General features: G+C 45.9%; 1 protein-coding gene across 20 annotated transcripts in view; it reads right to left on the bottom strand.

Annotated features, from left to right (window-relative positions):
* Positions 1–20445, bottom strand: part of RERE (arginine-glutamic acid dipeptide repeats) — a 344648-nt gene that overhangs the window by 106349 nt on the left and 217854 nt on the right. For all 20 annotated transcript variants that reach the window (XM_081870748.1, XM_081870742.1, XM_081870743.1 and 17 more), the window contains one exon: positions 4667–4765. In XM_081870748.1, the coding sequence (XP_081726874.1) occupies positions 4667–4765 (99 nt within the window). The remainder of the gene's footprint in view (positions 1–4666; positions 4766–20445) is intronic.

The following is a 20445-nucleotide window of genomic DNA, read 5'->3' as shown; positions in this document are numbered from 1 at the left end:
TAGATTTCTTCTTGTTATGCCCACTTTATAATTGCACACTCTGGCACCACCATGCTCTGTTGAACTGGTTCATCCTCACAACCCACGCCCCCAGCCCATTGTCATGCTGTTAAAAGGGGATGTTTTTCCATTATGCATTACGCCTCTGGGTACCAGTTGCTGGCAGTCACAGGTAGGAAGTGCTACTGGGCTCAAGCTTGGCTACTGGACTTCCCACAGGCGTCTGGTTGAGCCACTGTGAGAACAGGCTGCTGGCCTATAAGGGTCATTGACCTGACCCAGAAGCCAGGCCCGTCTTATGTTCTGTTAATTGCACTTTAAATTCATGGTCTTTTTGCCCCAGTAAGCAGCTCTGCCCTTTTAGGCACTCTACGATGTCTGGTTTCAAATGAACCAAGGATGAAAAGATGTTTTGTTCCTCTCCTTGAGAACAAATATACCAGGAAGCATTTTGAGATGATGAAAGCCACGCAACCAATGTCTTGTCCGGGCAATCTCAGTTCATTGCATTACAAACATCTACAAGTGCATTGGGGGAAATTTAGTTTGCCGTATCTTGCTATTTTTTGGAGGGGGTGGGCAAGAAGGGGGATTTTAATTCGTATTTGTAACAAATGGAGCTTTGAACGTGAAGCCAGGTGTTGAATGGTGCTTAAAAATTTATGAACTTGTAAATCCACGAACATGGCCAATTAAGGTTTATCGCTATCAAGGATTAACCACCCTTGGATATAAAGTTAAGAGGTTATTTGAATTGGGGTTGTTTACTTCCAACCATGCAACATCCCCCACCCCCAAACAAAATATTTAAAAAGTGGTATACTTCAAGATGAAAGTTACAGTTAAGGTTACAGTGTGAGATTTCCAGAGAGACAAATCTAGGATTGTGCATCACTCAGTATCCTATTTTTCCCTATAAGGTATCTAACATTTGGGACACTTTAAAATTCAACTACAATGGACACCAGGTAGCAGAGAATTTGAAAGCTAGGATATGTAGGATATGTCTGCACTTGAAAGAGCTTGTCTGAAACCATGGACAGCTGCTGCCAGTCAGTGAAGGCAATACTAAGCTTGATTGACCAGGAGTCTGACTCTATATGGCAGCTTCCTATGCATCCAGAACTCTTATTCCAAATTTGCTTTGCCTTTGGTTAAAAAAATAAATAAATCTGCAGGGTGTCTGGTTGTCTACCCCTACAGTAAGAAAATATCCCCCTGCCTTCCACTTTTTAGAGTATTGAGTTTTAGTAAATGTGTAGATTTATGAGGTGCCCCTTCTATCAATTATTCCAGAATCTGAAGCTAACAGCATGGACACATGTACTTGATGGCTTTTATTTCTATCTATATACTGACGTAGCTGAAGAATACAAGCATTAATATACTGATTCCTATTCATGATGTAATGATAAAGACCAAATCCTTTAAAAGTGTATTTCAGGGTGTTTTGGGAGTGAAGGTTAATGCTTTCTCCCCTCTTCCCAGCTGGTTGTCTGTATCACACACACAAACCCAAACTCCAGCACAAGCCAGTTCCCCTTGATTTTTGCAAAGGCGACCCGAGTCCTGGGTCGTAAAGTGAATTCAATTAGCAAGCCTGCTGTTCTTCATAATCAACATCAGGATGCTAATTAAGGCCCCAGCGTCATGCTGCACAAACATCCCCGCGCATTACGGGGCTCCACAGCAGCCGGGAACTCTGCCTTCAGCTAGCATGCATAAACAAACAGAATTAATAACTATCCGAGTGTGGACGGGTGACTTAATCGGTTTCGATTAGATGCAGCTCAGCCTGGAGCCTCTATTATTTAAATATATTCACAGTGTTTAATTAAAAAGCCTAACAAACTGGGGGTGGGCTACTCGTCTTTATCTATATTTCTCCTGCTTTTGTTATCCTTTCTACGGATTCAACGTGTGTGCAGAGGTGCACATGCTTCAGATAAAAGAAGCCTGGGCCCTCCATGCCGAGGCAAGCAGGGAAGCCCCTTCAACGATGCTCTGCAAGTTCAGAAACTGTCATCGCAGGGACGTGGAACCTGTGACCCTTTGGACAACATTGGGAGCCCTGGCTCCCCTCAACCCCAGCCAGCAGGGCCAATGGTCAAAGATAATGGGAACATCTGGGAGGTTACAGGGTCCCTTTCCCTGTATTAGCTGGATCATCATCAACAACAACATCATTATTTTACTTAGATACCATTTAACGCCAAAATAAGCATTCCATTTTGGCATTCAGTGTTAATTTTTCAACAGATAAAACGCTTTTGCTAGTCTTGTGGCTGGGGAGATAGTGCGGGAAATATGTGGGCAGTGTCTGGTGTCATCTTGGAAGGCAGAGGCAGGCTCAGCTAGCAGCTAGGGGAGGGGTTCAAGGGAGGTAATGGTTCTATGTGGGCTCCCCACCCCCCACCCCAAGGCATCTGGTCATCCACTGTGAGAACAGGAGGCAGGAGTGGATGAGCCACTGGCCTGATCCAGCAGGGTTCTCCTTATGTTCTTATTAATTTGCCCAAAAGCAGCAAAAGCAAAACAGTGCAAGGTGAATTGAAACCGGGTAACTTGGATCGTATATGAGTCTTGCTAATGCACCCGTAGTAGAATCAGATGGTTGGTCCTCAGTTGCCCTCCCAGACAGCATATGGAAATTGAGATGAGGCCTTTTCAGATTTCCCTTTGGAAATTTCTCTCCCTCTCTCTAAAACACACACACACACACACACACACACACACACACACACACTTGCTGTGTTAGCAATTTTTCACAACTTGTGCCATTTTGGATTTGGTTTTTATCTGCTGCTGTTTTAAACAAACTGCCATTGTGACAGTTTTCATTATAAGCCACTATGTGGTGGTCCCAATCTTGCTGTCAAGCTGATCAGAGAGACCACCCAGGCCTAGTATGTCCATAGCATCCTAAAAGCTGTATGAGGTTATTTCAAACCTAGGATGAGTCAAACAGAGATGCTGTTTGGACCTGGATTATTCTCTGAGTCCCTTAAGAAATCCAAAGCCTACACAGTATTGGGGGTGGGAGGGGGGGCGTGAGCAAACTTTGTGACACCCCTGCAGGGTCCCTCTTTCTCTTTACAGAGTAGGTCTGGTCCGGAGAGAACAATCAGGGGTCTAAATAAATAAATAAGATCATGAAGTTCCGAGGGCGGAGCTTTAAGAACTCCTTACAAATAAGAGAACAGCTTGAGGTCTGGCTTTTGCCGACAGTGGAGGCCTGCCAAATGGAGCTGGGAAGCTGGGGAGGGGGAAAGATGAGATGATAAGCGGAGACTGACAGCAGCAATGCCGAGCTAATGATCGCCATTCTGCGCGCCCACAGCGCTCACTTTTTAGGGAGTGAGGTTTCATTCTTCATTAAGAGCGCTTTGCCTTCCTTTCTGATTTGTAAGGCTCCATTCTCTGTCTTTTAAGGCTGGCTGTTGATCAAAGCCGGGAGCTGAAATATCGGCAGCGCTTTCAGCATATAAAAGCAACTTGCAGGGGGCAAGGGAAGAGGAAGGAAGGAGGGAGGAAGGGAAAGAGTTCAGAAATAGGATGGCAGAGTCTAAGCACGGCGTGAATTTCTGTGGGGAAAGCATCTTTTTTCATCATGAGGGTCTCATTCCCTTCTGGGCAACCTCCTGAATGTCACTTGCCTATAAGCGACCCTGGAAAACTTTTTTTAGTTACACTGCAGCAGCCCATTGCCACAGTTAAGCTGTCTTCATAGGTAAGTAAAACAGATTCTGACGCTCGCAGCTTGCACCCTTTTATTCCTGAGCTTTTCGCAACCCCAGAAGAGAAGGAAAAGGAGGAAGGAAACGGGCTCACAGTAACCATTTTTACTGGCCTAGCTCCCAACCTCAGAATGCCAAGACTTTGGCTGGCACAAGTTTCTCCCTTTGTTCTGGGGCTGCCCTATAAAGCTTTCAGGCCCTAGATGTGCTGTCTGGAACCTCAAAGCAGCAGCTCTTCACCCTGCTCTTTGGACTATAATGGGGAGCACATTCAGGCTGCTGCCTTTACTACTACCACCACCCCCTGCCTAACTTGTGCCCCATTAAAGCCACATTCCCCGCAGCTGCCCATTAAGCTGCAAATACTCTGGACAGGGGCTACAATGCCACCATGCAACGTATGGGCCTAGCACGCAGCTGGTGCCGAGTTCAAACAACAGAGGAATGGCACCAGGAAGCTGCCTGCCTGCCTGCTTTATCTTGATTGACAAAGCCCTCAGAATCTCTGCCGAAGCCACCCGAGGGGGGAAAAAACAACAACAAGCACATCTGACACTGAAGCAGCTAAGAAGCGCGTTTTCCTGGCAGCCGGGTTGGGACAACCCAGGCGAGACAGGCCAGGGGGCTGCCCAAGGCAAATCCACAGAACTCTCTCGCGCCCGAGGGCTTTGCCACTGAAAAGCCGACACAGGGAAGGAAAGAACCCAACTCCGCTTATTCTACGGCTGTAGCATTAAGGAAGAAAGAATACATTCACCGCACCGCTTTGGCTAATTAGGTACTGGCTGCTAACAGACTGATGCAGCAGCTGCTGATCTGTGGGGTGCGAGAAACCTCTTCCTCTTCCTACAAACCCCCAAACTGATGAGATCGTAAGGAAAAGATTGGAAGAGGTTAAGCAGAACAGGAGCGGCAGCAGGTCCTCTCACCACTTCGTCTTCCGTCCAGCACTTCTCAATGAGTTTGGGCACAGGCTTCTTCACCAGGCGCTGGAGGGCTTTGCCGGCATCATAGTTGCTTTCATGTAGCTAAAAGGACAGAGAAAGAGAGAAAAAATGTAAACCAGATCAGCTACATAACCCAAGAGAAAAGGCGGTTGGAGTCAGAAGAAAAAGATGCTCTCCACTTCTTCATTTTAAGGAACCTTCCCCCCCCCCCCAAAGATCCACAGCCAAAGCAGATATTTAGGGTTGGTGGGTGTGCACACCACTCACCCACTTATTCCACTGGAAACAAAAATATGCCAAAACCAACAGACTTTTAAAAAGAAACCAGTTCCTGCACAGCCCTCCCTGGTTCATATTTAGCCAGATGGATGGAAAAAATTACCGTTCCAGAGGTTAGTATTTGCTTGAGGAACTGAGGAAAGGAATTCTGTGTATGTTTGAAGTTCACACCAAGCCCTCCACAGGTGCTGGTTGTTCCATATATTGGGGAGGCGGGGGAGGTATCTGGAAGCCTGTGTGCCATTGGGTTGAATCTGATATTAGTCCTACTCAGTGCAGGGCCACTGAAATTACCAGACATGGCTAACAACTCCATTAATCTGAGTGGGTGTGAGTATGACTTTATTGGCTACAACCCATAATATTTGGGGGCGGGGCAGGGTGGGGGTGGGAGAAGCTTGTTCACATGGCAATTACAGTTTTCGTATTAGGTTCCCACAGGATTTGCAAGGGCTCTACCTTGAAGATTTTCCATAACTGACACCAGGAATTTGGGAAGAAAAACAAGGCAGGATTAAAGCCCATCATGCCCACCATCTGGTGCCTGTAGTGCTCATTTAAAAATGTGTCAGGCCCTGCAAAACAACGCACTGGGCCTAAATTTCTTGGAAGACTCGGGATGGATAAAAGACAGGACTTCATCATGCCGTGCATAAACTATGGAACATGCTCCCACAGGAGGCAGGGGTGGCCACCAAGACGAGCACCCTAGTGTGCACTGAATTCAAAAGAAGTCAGCTGATACCATTAACTCTCTGGAACCCACGACACCAGGAGATCCCTTGTTCAAATTTGCAGTTCCCAAGCAGATCTCACCCACTGCTCCCAAGCAGCCGAAATCATGCCTAGGACCCCCAGGGCAGAGGAAACAGCATGTCGAAGTGGAAGCCCAAGGCCGGAGCCATACGGCATGTGAGCTTGACTACGCCTCAGCTCTACTGGTGCGTTCAGGAAGACGTGGGGCAGCAGAGCCAGCTATAAAGCTGCTCACTTGAAGCCTGGCCTTTACCGAAGCGGCACCTTCTCCTCTTGTGCTCCCTGGGACTTTTTGCTAGAAAGCTCCCCTACTGTCCAGAGCAGGGGTAGGCAACCTAAGGCCCAGTTGTCTTCTAAATCTGGCCCACGGACAGGACGGTCCGGGAATCAGTGTGTTTTTACATGAGTGGAATGTGTGCTTTTTTAAAAAAAAAAATGCATCTCTGGGTTATTTGTGGGGCCTGCCTGGTGTTTTTACATGAGTAGAATGTGTGCTTTTATTTAAAATGCATCTCTGAGTTATTTGTGGGGCATAGGAATTCGTTCATCCCCCCCCCAAAAAAATATAGCCCAGCCCCTCACAAGGTCTGAGGGACGTTGGACCGGCCCACGGCTGAAAAAGGTTGCTGACCCCTTGTCCAGAGCATCTGCCTGCCTCGCCAGACAGCTCCTTTACCTCCCTGTCAAAGCAGGATTTTGAGCCACATAGTGGGGGTGAGCAGGGAGGAATGGGGGCCCACCAGGCGAGTCCACCCGGTGCCAAAAAGGGCTTGCGAGAAATGGGTCAAGTCACTGTGGGCAACTTCCTTCAAGAACAACGCAACCCCTGCAAGCAACAAGCCTTGAGCTTAAACAAGGCACTGGTGCCACAGAAACCCATCAACGCTGCATCACGCTGCTAAGAGTCAGGGAGACACAGAGCCCAGCAAGAACTGCTTAGGTGAACCTTCTGCCTCTCAAAAGGATTGCTGCAGGTTTTGTCAGTAAATAGAAGCTTTTGTTTGTAAACCTGCTGTTGCTGCCACTGCCGCCACCACCAGCATCCATGTCAGGCCCATGACTATACTGGCAAGAGAGTGGAACAATGATTTCTTCCTCCTTTTCCTAGATCACAAGCTGGGATATACAGCTAAGATACCAGATCCTGCTGAGCCTGAATTCTGACAGGCAAAGGAGGCGGGCATGTCTCAAAATGCTTTTAATGTTCAGTACATGTGCCTGGGCGCCTGCCTCAGGTGCTCTCTTTTTTCAGGCTTCCATTCTCCAACATGCAGTATTACCATGTCCAAAAGCCAGAAAAGACTCCTGCTTGTATTTCTACTTATCAAACACGACCAATGTGCCTATTTATATGAAGAAAAGTAAGGAGGCCCCGTTTATCAGTTCCTGTTGTCCTTGACCAATGGCTGTGCTAGCTGGGTGCTAGCTGATGGGAGATGGAGGCCAGAAACACCTGGAGGGCCACGTCTGCCTTAAATGAAACCCACAAACACCACACCCACCCAGCTGTTCCCAATTTTGGCTGTGAGTGCCCCAGTAGCCTTCAAAAGAGAGTAGTCTTCACAAAATATATGGGTGCCTGCACCCTCTGCCTGCCAGGAAGCTTAAAACTGAATCAAGGCTGATTGGTTGCCCAGCTGAGCTCTGTGGCATGTAAGTGTAAGTCAAAGAAAGGCACTTCTGGCTACTGCTAATGTGGACACTTTCCACACACTTGGGCCACTGGATGATACATAGCTTACAGGTGCCACAGACCCTACCCCACCTAAAAAAGTTGCCACCACCCATCTAATGTGAGAGTTTGCTCAGCCTCCAGATGGGTGGCTGGGGGTGCTGTGCACATTAGCCACAAGCAACTCCAGACTGTCCCACCTTACATCTGTGATTAGGCTGAAGAACCTATGAGGCAGAAGAGATGAATCCCGGTCAGGTCTATTTTGAGAAGGAGGAGGAGGAGGAGAAGAAAGAAAACTAAGCCTTGTCTGAAAGCAGGATTTTTCGCTTGGCGAGGTACTCCAGTCCCTGCCTCCCTATTCATGACTCATGGAAGGAATCTATTTTTGACTGGAGGAACGGAACAAATTAATTTCCTTCCTTTCCTTTTACTGAACAAGCTTAACAAACTGGAAGGAGAACAGGGGCCGAAGGAGGCCAAGAACAATGGGCGGATGGCCGACTGCTCCAGGCTGGAGAATGCTTTGGGACAGGCTTTCCCAACCTGGTGCCCTCCATATACTTTGGACTACGATTCAGCACACACTGGGCTGGGGCTGATAGGAATTGTAGCCCAAAAGATATGGAGGGCACCAGGTTGGGAAAGGCTGGTGTTTGTGGGACTCATACGATCAGGCCCCATACTGTGAGTCTGGAGCCAGTTTTACATGTTTTCAGTTGCTCTCCAGCTGTTCAGTATAGGTGCGCAGTGTGGCTCCACCCACTTGGAACTCAAGCTCCTGAGCATGTCCACAGCATGCTGGTGTACATGTACGCACACAGGCCTGCCGTAGTCCTGCCAACACACACATCTTTAGTGCTGTCGCAATCCCACACCTACACATGCTCAAGCATGTCAAGAACAGCTCAAATGTATGAGAGTGGCATTGATCTTGCTCGCCCTTGACCAAGGTCAGACGATTGGGGTCCATGTAGCTGATACTGATGAGCAGCGGCTTTCCAGGGTTTTCAGACATTTTTTTTTTTTAATACAGAATAAGATATTTGTAGCTTTTATGTTTAGCAACTTCTCTGCAGAGATCAGCATTCCTGAACTCCTTCCAGCTCTGAAAACTGCCATCCGTGTATCGTGATGTTTAGCTGGTGGTATATCCCAAAGTTGAAAACCAGCTCCGTCCTTATTTCAGACATTGTGATATATCAGTATATTGCGATGTTTGGCTGGTGATGTATCGCGGTGTTGAAAACTAGGTATCGGCCAACCCTAGTTCTCTCACTGGTTCTAGTGCTTAAAGCCTTAATTAAGGAGCCACATTAGTACACACTGCAGCAGTTGTAGGGAAATTGTGGTCCTCTAGATGTTCCTGAACTACAACTCCTGTCTGCCCTGGCCATTGGCCATTCTTCCTAGGGCTGGTAAAGAGCATAAGCTCAGCATCCGTTGCTCTACAAAATAAATTAATCAAGAATCCCATTTCTTATGACAAAAGAGCTCTCTCAAAGGCATTAAATAGAAAACTAATTTACATGGAAGCGAAGTACAACTGACTAAACAAAGTCCTTTATCCATGCACTACTTATGAACGGAATCCTCAGACAGGGTGGTATTCAACTTTTACTCAGAGTAGACCCACTAAAATCAATGGACCTGCCTTAGCCTCATTCATTGCTGTGGGTATACCCTGAGTACCACCCACCAAATGGAAGTGTGTAGGACATACATACACACAAGATGCAAGCCATTTATATAGTTGCCCCCCCAACACAAAGGGGTGTTACACAGAGACAACACATGTAGAAACAAAATATAAAAAGTAAGATAAAAGAATGAGAATGGATAAATTTATATCCAGCAATTTGAATAATTCCAAATATTCATTGATGCTGAATATATATTTATTGGAATTTTACAGACCACCAGCCATTGAAGAACCACTTTGTGAATTAACATACATCTTCTCTCTCTCTCTCTCTCTCTCTCTCTCTCTCACACACACACACACACAAATAATAATAAATAAATAAATGAAGAAGTACCAATATGTGCCTTTTAAATCACAGCACTTCTTTCCTGCTGCCCTGCCCACATCCCTCAGCTACGAGAACAGACATTAAGCAGCTCTGGATCTCAGGCAAGAGCTTATTAGCATAAACTCCACCACATTAGTACAAGGGCTGGGGTGGCTTTCTTCTGCACTGGGGGTGGGGTGTTGCATTTTGACACCCGCTTTGCAACAGAGCTGCCATTTTCTGGCTGCGTGATACCGCAAATAAATTCTCCTCTTGGCATGGCTCAGCTGTCAAGCACCTCTGTTCGGTAATGAATCCATGAATTACGTCTTGCCGCTCTGACATCCCCGGGTCTTGCACATCAAAATATTGTTCTTCAGTTGTAATTTATAACTTAATTTAAACGTCCCTTTCCTCGTGACCTTTCCCTACATCAGAAGAGCATCACATCTGGCAGCTCTGGCTTCAGCAAGGCACTCTTCTGCAATTACAGTCATTATGAGCCCTGCCTGAAAGCCATCGCAGGCGCCGGGGCCTCAGTTCCTGCTACAATATTAAATAATTGGAGTCCATTAAGAACACAGCTAAATTTCAGACTGGCGTTCACAGGAGGGGGGGGGGCAGGAGGAACCTGAACAGGAGTAAAAGCGTTGCCAGGCTAACATAAAACCTTTCCATTAAACAAGGCAGAACTGACCAAATATCCTTTAAGCAGGTGGCATTTCCAGGGATTACCCCAGTTGAACTGGAGTCACTGTAAAAGGGCCGGGTATACTTAAAACATTTTAAGAACTGCTGTTGAAAAGCAGTGTAAATATCTTTTAAATGAACGCATGGGTTGTGTTGTTGTTGTTTTAAAAAAACCCTCTGCATCCAAGCAATCAAAATCCTGCAAAAAGTTTAATTCTGCAATCCGAATGAAATTGTGACCACAAATTATATTGAGGGCAATGAGACTATGGCTAAGAGTTGTAGCTTGCAGCAGGTACCATCAACTCACACAGCCCATGGGGCAACTATGCATCACCACCAGCTAATTTACGTAGCCTTGGATGGTGCAACCGAAGATATTTTCCTGTCGTATGCAACAGACTCCACATTTTAAACAGCACTAGGAGAACATTTATCTAAGATCAAGGAGCATCCTCTGTGATGTGATGTGTTAAGCAGAGGCAACAGCATAATATTTTGCATGTAGGTTGCATCATGTACATCCCAAAACTTTTATGATTTGACTAGTTTACCAGTCAGGTGGAAGGTTATAAACTGTAAGCATTATATATGAATGACTAGAAGATGGCTAAGGATTGTCCACAACCAGGATGTGAAACCATGATTTGGAACTGATTGCAAGCGATGGCTTGGATTAACTATTACCAAGCATTACAACTGCAATGGGCAAGCCACGCTGAAGGCCTCTTCAACTTCTCCACTTACAAGGTGACAAGACCTGCTGATATCTCCCTGACGACACTGTATGAGGTCAGAGCTTAGCAAAGCAAGTTAAATCACACTGCCGCTGTATGTTTGGGATCTTAACCTGCAAAGAAGCCATGGTTAAGTAAGCATTGTGCCCATAGCCGGTTCACATTGGATTCCATCTGGGATCGAAGCCTGTCTTTCAAGAAGCCAGGCTTGCCTTCTTTGCAAGTAAGAGGACAAAACTTGCTTGTCAAGCTGCAAAGCCGCTCAAAGGGAGAGAAAAAGACCACCCTCCACTGTTCTATGCAAGACTTTGACTGCACCGTTGGCCAACCAGCCCCTGATCTGAAGCATCAGGGCTTCCTTGCGCGTTAAATGCTGACAACTGGCCAAAAGACAGGAAGGGAAATCATTACTATAACCTATGCTAACATACCTTTAAATGCTTTCAATGTGGCTGTCTGTGAAGTTAATATACAAGATCTAGTCAGAGGGCAAGTTAAGCAAACCAAAGCAGGAAGTAATTTGTCTGGGTGACATCTTGCTTGTAACTGAATATCCCTCAACAGGCATTAAGCTGCCTTGGGTGTAATTCAGGAAAACAGGCTGCCATGTAATATCGCGGTTTATGGAAACGTCCCACTACTCCTTGTTATTAATAAAGAGGAACAATCAGCGATATGAACATGAATCTCCTGCATACAAAGGGGAATGAAGTAAAAGTTATGTTCGTTAAAGAGCAGGTTTAAAAAACAGGGAGGCAAAATGCAGGGACGCTGGGCTGCAAGTACTACTACCAGCACCAATATTACTACTATTATATATACCATTTAATCGCTATGGTGACTTCTAATCTTAAAACCAGTTCCATACACACAAAAGCAGGTACATGTGAGCGAGCGAGCGAGTGAGCACGCATGCACGCGCGCGCGCACACACACACACACACACAATGTGTTCCCTGATTCCACAATCAAAAGGAAGCCCCTTTCCATTTGGAGTGGCCATTAGCTCCAAGTCACTATAAATGCCACCAGATGGACTAGCTCTCACTTGTCTCAGCAAGGAGGGAATTGAAGCTGCCCACTCATTGTCCCAGCAGCCTTGAGGCTTCTCACTGGGAGAAACCAAGGAAGTCACTATCTTGGGATATTCTCCTTCTTTCTGATCACCTCACGGGCTGGTGGAAGGGCAGGTTTCACCTTCCTAATTCCAGTGGACTGGAAAAAGCAAAGATCACCAGTGTCAAAGCAAGGATTCTTCAACATCAACTTCGTTGGACTGGTCATGTTGTCCCGATGCCTGATGATAGTCTTCCAAAGCAACTACAGTGGTACCTCGAGTTACAGATGCTTCAGGTTACAGACTCCGCTAACTCAGAAATAGTACCTCGGGTTAAGAACTTTGCTTCAGGATGAGAACAGAAATCACACGGCGGCGGCGTGGAGGCAGTGGGAGGCCGCATTAGCTAAAGTGGTATCTCAGGTTAAGAACAATTTCAGGTTAAGAACGGACCTCCAGAACGAATTAAGTTCTTAACCCGAGGAACCACTGTACTCTATTCCAAACTTAAAAATGGAAAGCGTAATACTGGTGGCCAACAAAAGAGGTTTAAAGACTCTCTTAAGGCAAATCTAAAAAAATGTAGTATAAACACTGACAACTGGGAAACACTGGCCTGCGAGCGCTCCAGTTGGAGAACAGCCTTTACCAAAGTTGCCATGGACTTTGAAGACACTGGAATTCAGGACAAAAGGGAGAAACGAGATAAGAAGAAGGCACACTTGGCAAACCCTCATCATGATCAATTCCCACCTGGAAACCTATGTCCCCACTGTGGAAGGACGTGTGGATCCAGAATTGGCCTCCAGAGTCACTTACGGACTCATTGTTAAGACTGTGTTCATGGAAGACCATCTTACTTGGCTATGAGTGGTCGCCAAAGAAGAAGTGTTCACCTTCCGAATCCTGAGAATCTCCACTTCCATTTTTAAAAAACCACACACACAAAGGTTTCTATCCCTTAATTTATTTCTTATTACACTTACACCCCACCTTTCATCCACAGAGCTCAAAGTGGTGTACATGGTTCTCCCCTCCCCCAGTTTATCCTTACAACAACCCTGTAAGGTAGGTTAGGGCAGCTGAGAGATGGTGACAGGCTCGATACCACCCAGTGAGCTTCATGGATAAGTGGCAATCACCCTAGGCCCCAGATAACCCTAGTCCAGTTTGCTTACATTTTTTTAAAAAATCGATATTTTTTTTCCTTTATAAATTTGTTGGTGAATAGCCTGAGCCTGGGACAGATATTTTTAACTCTGGGAGTGGTCAATTTTTAAAATATACATTTGCATTTATTTTTGATCTAGAAGAGGGAGCCAGTCAGGCATTTTCTCCCCTAAATATTCAGCCCACCAGTTGGTTCTCCTTTGGCTCCGTGGGGCAGAAACCAGTCAGGCTTGCAATTCACCATGCAGAGACCTTCCCTCGCCAGATTGGCAGAACTGGGACACCAGTTTGCCACCAGGCAGCAGGAAAGGATTTCTAAGTCAACGTTTTAAAAGATTTCTTGCTCAGGAGCTTTGGAGCACTCAAAAGAAATAACGCAAGAGCATTAACGAGCTCTCTGCTTGGGGATAAACAAACACTTTGTGAGGTGCCCCCTCCCATGCCTGGGATCCTTAAAAAATAATAATAATTCAGTTTTGCCTATTATCACGCCTCTCAGGCCACAGCTGGGAGGCTGCTACTTATGAACAATAGTAGTCCATCCATCCAAAATGCCAGAAGGCTGAAAATCCACCCTTGAAACCCTGGAAAGCCTCTGCCAGGCTGTGTAGACAATACTAAACTACATGGAACAACGGTTTGAACCAGTACAGGGCAGTTTCATATATTTGTAAGAGGTAAGACCACAAATGAGACAGCGCCCAGGAAATGAAGCTCCCTAAGATGGGAGCCCTGTCCAATCCCCAAGCTTATGGTATCTTTCTGTAAAGCGGAGACGACTAACCCTGATGCCAATGCTCAAACTCCACTGTCAGAAGCAGGATTCTTTAGAATACCAGTTGCTGGATACTGCAGGAGGGGAGAGTTACTGTTGCACTCAGATCTGACTTCTGGGCTTCCAACAGGCATCTGACTGTCCACTCTGAGAACAGGATGGTGAGCAAGATGGGCCTTTGGCTTGATCCAGCACGCTTCTTCTATGTTCTTATGATAGGACCAAGCCAGACTGCTCTAAACATGGAAATTAAGAGTATAATGAAGAGCCCGTTGCATCAGACCGGTGGCCCGTCAAGTCCAGCACCCTGTTCTTCCAGTGACTGACCAGATGCCTCAGTGGGGAAACCTGCAAGTGGGACCTGCTCACAAGAGTACTGCAGTTTTTATTAATTGGTGCTCAGAAGCATTACTGCCTCCAACTGTTGAGGCAGAGCATAACTGTGATAGCCACCTCCTCCTTGATTTTCTTTCATCCTCTTTTAAAGCCATCTGAGCTGGTGGCCATTGGTGCTTCCCATGGGAGCGAGTTCCATGGTTCAACTATGTGTTGCATGATGAAAAGTACTTTCATTTATCGGTCATGAGGCAGATATTTTCATAGGGCCATGACACCGGCGCTTTTTAAAATCTTATTAGCCTGAGAATTTATTTAGGGATTTTAAAAAATCAAAACTGTTGTCATTGTGAATCCACTCCCCCCAACAAACAGCTCAATGAATGTACTGAAGTGTGGAATATGTTTATTATTTTATATAGGTCAAGAAGCCATTGGCTTGGGTACTACAGTTCCAGGAATAAGCATGGGATGAAGCTCAGTCCCGTCCCGCCCTGCCCCCCCCCGGTGTGTTGCAGTGTTACAACACAGTAATTCTTCGGATTATAAACTTAATTTGTTCCGGAGTTCCGTTCTTAACCCAAAACCGTTCTTAACCTAAGGCTCACGTTTGCTAAAGGAGCCTCCGGCGTAAGATTTCCGTTCTCATCGTGGGGCAAAGTTCGCAACCCAGAGCAACTACTTCTGGGTTAGTGGAGTTTGCAACCCAAAGGGTTTGTAACCCAAGGTACCACTGTACATATAAAAAAGGAAGAGTTAAGATGGAATTACCAGCACCTGCTCTTTGAGTAATCCATTCAAAATGCTTGTACTATGATTTGGAGTAAAGCTGTATTGACTTTAGAAGCACACACACTGGAGGGAGGGAGAGGGCAGGAAAGGACATCTGAAGCAACAATATGTATTAAAATTACGAAGTAGAATTACACAGACGCAGCTATAAAATGTGAGCTTTCAGCTTCTGAATTTTAATTAAGGAAGTGATGTACAAGGCTCCCATATATTAAGGAGAAAGGGGTGAGAAGGAAAGACTTTTTCAAGATTTAGATGGGTAGGAGGGGTGGGGTGGGAGAAATGAATCCACGTGCATTTGAGATTAACCCTCCGAGCACTGAGAGATAATGAGAGAGAGAGAGAGAGAGAGAGAGAGAGAGAGAGAGAAACCCTGCTCTTACCAAGATGTCTGCATGTTTTCTGGTGTTCTCGTTAATCTGTTCTTTTATGTCTGCTGATCTGTGAGCTATTAAAGACAGACTCAATGTCAATTCTGCCTTTGATGCTCTTTGAGGGGAATCTTAATGCTCTCTTTCTGCCTGTTCAGACTACTTTTTAAAAGATGTATGCAACACACACGAAAGCTGGTGAGGGAAATCAAGTAACTGGCTGCAATAGTCCTCACAGGCTCTCCCTTTTTTTAAGGACAGAGGATGAGACTTCAGTGAAGACACCTGCCCTTTGGAGACCACAGCTCAGCTGTAGAGCATGTGCTTTGCATCAGTGGGGGCTGTCGCCCACTGGGACTGGTGGGGCAGAAGGCAAGGGAGCATAACAGCATGGGGTGCCAGAGGCAATGGCAGATGGAGCCAACTTATTCTAGCTTGATCACCACACTCCTCCTCCCTGTTGGGTTCTACAAGGGGCAACATGGAGACTAAGCAGGAGGAAGCTGGCAGGTTGTCCTACCACCTTGGACTGGTTGAAAGTAAGGTGGTAGGCAGGTGGGGGGCTGGCAGTGGGCAGAATGAGGTTGGTGGGGCAGTGCCCCACTTGCCCTGATGGATCAGCCTCCGCTGCATTGCAGGTTACCAGGTTCAATCCAGGAGGCACTTCCGGTTTTCAAAGAGCAGGTGGCATGAGATGGGACCTGTCTTTCTCAATCACAGACTCTGGGGCAGCGTTCAAAACTCCCATTGTTCAAGGCACGTTTTGCGACAGGGAATTTCACTAATGTGAGCAGTGTCTGAACTCTGGGCGCAGGACTGAGCCTAAAATTTCAGATTAAAACTGCAGAGTGAAAGGAAAGGAGGACCTTTTTCTGCCTCCTCACTTCCAGCTACTCTCTGAAGACTGGAGAAGAGCCCCTCAGCTATGTATTCTTGTTATTAAAAAAATTAGCTTTGTACACAGCTTTGTACTCTTGTTATTAAAAATGTGCATCTAGACACTCCATTGTGGTGCCCATAACCTAGGATTAAGGTGCCATTTAGCTCCTAGCTTTCATATCTCTCTTTCTAACACTGCTCTGAGGCCAATGCCTGTCAGGGGACTAGACAATACTGAGCTTGATGGACTCATAGTCTAACCTGGTATACAATTCCTATAACCCCCAGTAAGGAACCCCCCAGTATAAATCCCCAGTAAGGAAGCCATGGGCAGACCTGAAGGGTGTGTTTCCTGCCCCAACCTACCCCCATCAGGAAGAGAGATGGTGCCCCATAAGTGGAACTCCTTGCCCCAAAAGACTACTTTATCCTCCGCCAGGAACATTGGGGGGGGGGGGAGCTCAGTGCCTCAAGAGACCGCAGAAAGCATCTATGAGGCCTCAGAGATAGTGTCCAAGGCCTTCCGAGACCTCCAAACTAGACTTCCAGTGCCTCTGAAAACCAGGTTCCGAGGCTGGGGGGCATGCGTGATGTGATGCTGTCACATTACAATGTGACGTCATTACATCATGCACGCTGGGCACCCATAACCTGGGGCCCAAGTTGGCTCCCCTGTCCTTCTTCAACAAGCGTTTCTGCTTAATGTGTTGATTGACTACTTAATGACGCTGGATGTTCTTGTATAGTGGGCTCACTGTTTATAGGTTTGCTTCTAAAATTTTAAGCTGCCTTTGTAGAACGGGAAAGGAAATTATACATCTCCCAGCAGATGCAGCCATACTGAGCAGGATTTAACTCCGCTGCTCATCAGCCGGTGAGGGTAAAATCCTGCGGCTTTGCCTGTGTGCACCAGTCCACTGTAGGGACCTGATGCACACAGCCAATGCAGAATCTGATTAGCAGGTGTGGGCCAATTTGACTCCTTGGTGTGCCAAGATCAGTGCACAGGCCAGAAATTCTCCACTCCCATTTCATACAATAAATAACTAAATAAAAGAGTAAATGTGGGTGGGGGATCCAGATTGCAACCTTGGCTGGGGGTGGGGGCTTTAATCCAGCATCCCTGTTGTTCTGCCCCACCAACACCACAGTACTGATTGAGGTCCCTCTTGCTCACTATTAACACTTAAAACAAGAAGAAGCCATTCATACAATTGCTAATTGCACAGTGTCGTGTCTTGTTTGGCCCCCAGTCAGCCACACACCTCATTCATTAACCTGCCTTCCACCTTGATGGGAAGCACTGAGCACAAAAGGGGGCTGATAATTACCAGAACAAACAATTTCTGTCCCACTTGATTTGCTGCGAAAAGCATTAAAATGAAACCAGGTGTTTGGTTTTTTTTTTGGGGGGGGGGTTGCCCATCAAAGCCTAAGCCACAGAAGGAATAAAATATAAAAAAGCTGGAAAAATTTACCCATGCTATTAAGCAAATAATCACTGGAAGGAGTTGTTCGACTAGATAATATAAACGCTGCACAGCGAAAACTTCCCCTGCTCTTCATTTCTATCGGGTGTAATTAACAATAAATCATACTGAGGGTTACAGCACCCTGTTATTACATAAATAAAACACTAGCAAAGAAGCTTGTCAGGACTGATTTATGTGAAGTGCTGCTCTGAAGTTTATTGCATTTCCATAATAAGAAATCATAGAGCATATCAATTTTTTACCATTAATCTTTGGGGCTGCATATTATCATTTCTGAAGGCACAGGAGCACACCCCCTTGGTACAACATGAGCTGCTTGCCAGTGACTCAGAGGACTGATCCTCAACCCACAAAGAGGAAAGGAAGGAGGAAGGCGGGCCAAGCCAGCAAAGGGTTGCCTCGCTGCTGTCGGGCTTTGCCAAGCGCCACCCCAGACCTCCTCAGCTCCGAGCCCAGGAAAGCCAAGCAATGTAGGGGCAAGTAACACACATAATCCTCCTGAATCATGGCTAGTGTTAGTACTAATCGTAGCCCTGTGGCCTGGAGCATCTCCTAGCAAGCAATGTCATCTTCTGTCCCTTACAGCTATTCCATAAAGTAGAAAAGGGACCAAGACTGCATATAAGCTGGTGCAGAATGCTGTGGCTAGACTGCTGATAGGGGCTGATGGTATGTGACACCTGCTAAAACATCTGCCCTGGCTGCCCATATCCTTCTGGGCCAAGGACCAACTGAACCCTTATAGTCCAGCTCATTCACTGTTTGTTGCCCCCCCCCCCCCGGCCAATGTCAGAGAGGCCTAACTGGCCTTCACCAGAAGTCCGGCATTTAGTACCACTGTCCCTTTGCCGTGGGACACTCTTCCAAGTGCTGATTTGGCAGGCACCCTCACTTTTGACTTCCAGGCATCTCTTGAACAATCATTTATGCCAAAAAGCCCGTGGAGCAGCCTAAAATGCCACTTAAGTAGCCAGGCATTTCAAATATTGCTTTCAACCATCCGTCAACCATTCTATTTCTACGACGCCTTTCTGAAGTTAAAGCCATGCTCAAAGGAGACTCACAACGTATTAAAAAATTACACTGCTACAAACGTAGCAAAATTAGTCATAAACGGTAAACAAGACATCAAAAAGTACACAACTGAATTGAACAATTTTTGCATAAATCATAAAGATACAAAAAATATATTTGAAGTGCTGGTTGTTGTTTTCACTACTATCTATCTACACCCACTTTTCATTTTTCATAATCCTTTTACAGATGACTTGTCTATTTTGTTTGCATAGTACACGCACACAATAATAATAAAAAGGAGTTCAGTCTCCAGTGGGAAAGGTAAACTTGATACTGCTGCAGAAATTTATGAAAAGCAAAATTCAGGCTGAATTCAGCTGCAAAAAAACAGCTCTAAAAATCCTGGCAGTGTTACCAAAACTTGCTGTGCTGCTATTTTCTCTTTATAAAAAACAGATGAAGGTATTCCACAAATCTCCTGCTCTTATTTGGGCCTTGCAGGGGCCACCATCCAGATTACCACTCAGATCTCAATACCTGCTCAGCTCTGTTCAGTAACTACCAATGTGATGCACAGGCACTGCTGGGCCCCTACTGTGCTTCTCACAAATCTACAGCAGACAAATCCAGCAAGCAAGCAAGCAAGTGGTGCTCTATATTATTTATGTGGAAGAGAATTATGCACTGTGGCTACCTGTCGTTGATAACGTCAGCACAGAGGTAGCGTGTCTGGCTTGTGAACCACAAAACCTCCAAGTCAACTCTCTTACCTAAGTCACTAAATTGAGCTTCAGGGAAGATGCTCCTCTCTCCACATCAACACTGGCACAAGACACTTTGCTGCCTGGAGAAGAGTCCAAGCTGCACCCCTCCCTGCTGAACACTTCAGGTCTTGACGTATTCCCTGCCCTCCCAAGCTACAGTACCACCTCAATAAAGTTGCTTCACCCTGCCATATGGCAGGGTCCTTTTGCTGGCTCTTCTCAATCTCAGCTACCCCATCTGCAATATGGCAATATATATTTTTGGAACGCCCTTCGGTTGCGTTATCAAGCTGGAGCCTTCTCTACAGTCTGAGATAGGCAGCAGGGCTCGTTTCATCAGCTCTGCTGGAGGGCCAGCTTCATCACTCACCTCCTGCCCCCTGAGCTGTGTCACCTGGTCATTATAAGAACAGCGATTTAAGAATTGGTGGTCTGTGTTTGATTCCCCCCCTTCCCTCCCTGTTGCTTTACCCTTGTGTGTCATGTTTCCCCCCTCAAGTTTTTATTCCTGTGGGTACAGACTGTTTTGTTTTAACTGATTGTATGTAAGTCACCCTGGGAGCCTTTTTGGCTGAAATGCAAGGTTCTAATGCTCTAAATAAAAATAAATTCAATAAGCCTTCTAAAATCTTTACCCAGTCGGTACCGGTATTGGAATTGAAGTGTTTTTATGCATGCACTGTTGTTCTTTTAAAGTGTTTTTATATTTATAATTGTTTCTTTAAAACGAAACATGTTTAATTCTGCAGTTGTTCTGTTTCCAGGAAGGTAGCTATGTTATTGAACAGCGTTGAGGATCTTAAAGACAAACAAATGTAATGAGATTTTATGGACTGGAGTCCACTTTATCAGATGAATTTAGTCTTATCCTGAGTCATCACAGAGTGGTGGTGTACACAAGTTGTATACAGGGTGTGGTGGTAGAATTGTCAACAGTGTGGTCAGTAGGAAAGGAAACACA

Source organism: Podarcis erhardii (assembly GCF_964252035.2).
Source record: "Podarcis erhardii genome assembly, chromosome: 7".
NCBI classification, from domain to species: domain Eukaryota; kingdom Metazoa; phylum Chordata; class Lepidosauria; order Squamata; family Lacertidae; genus Podarcis; species Podarcis erhardii.
This window is presented reverse-complemented; position numbering and strand designations above follow the sequence as displayed.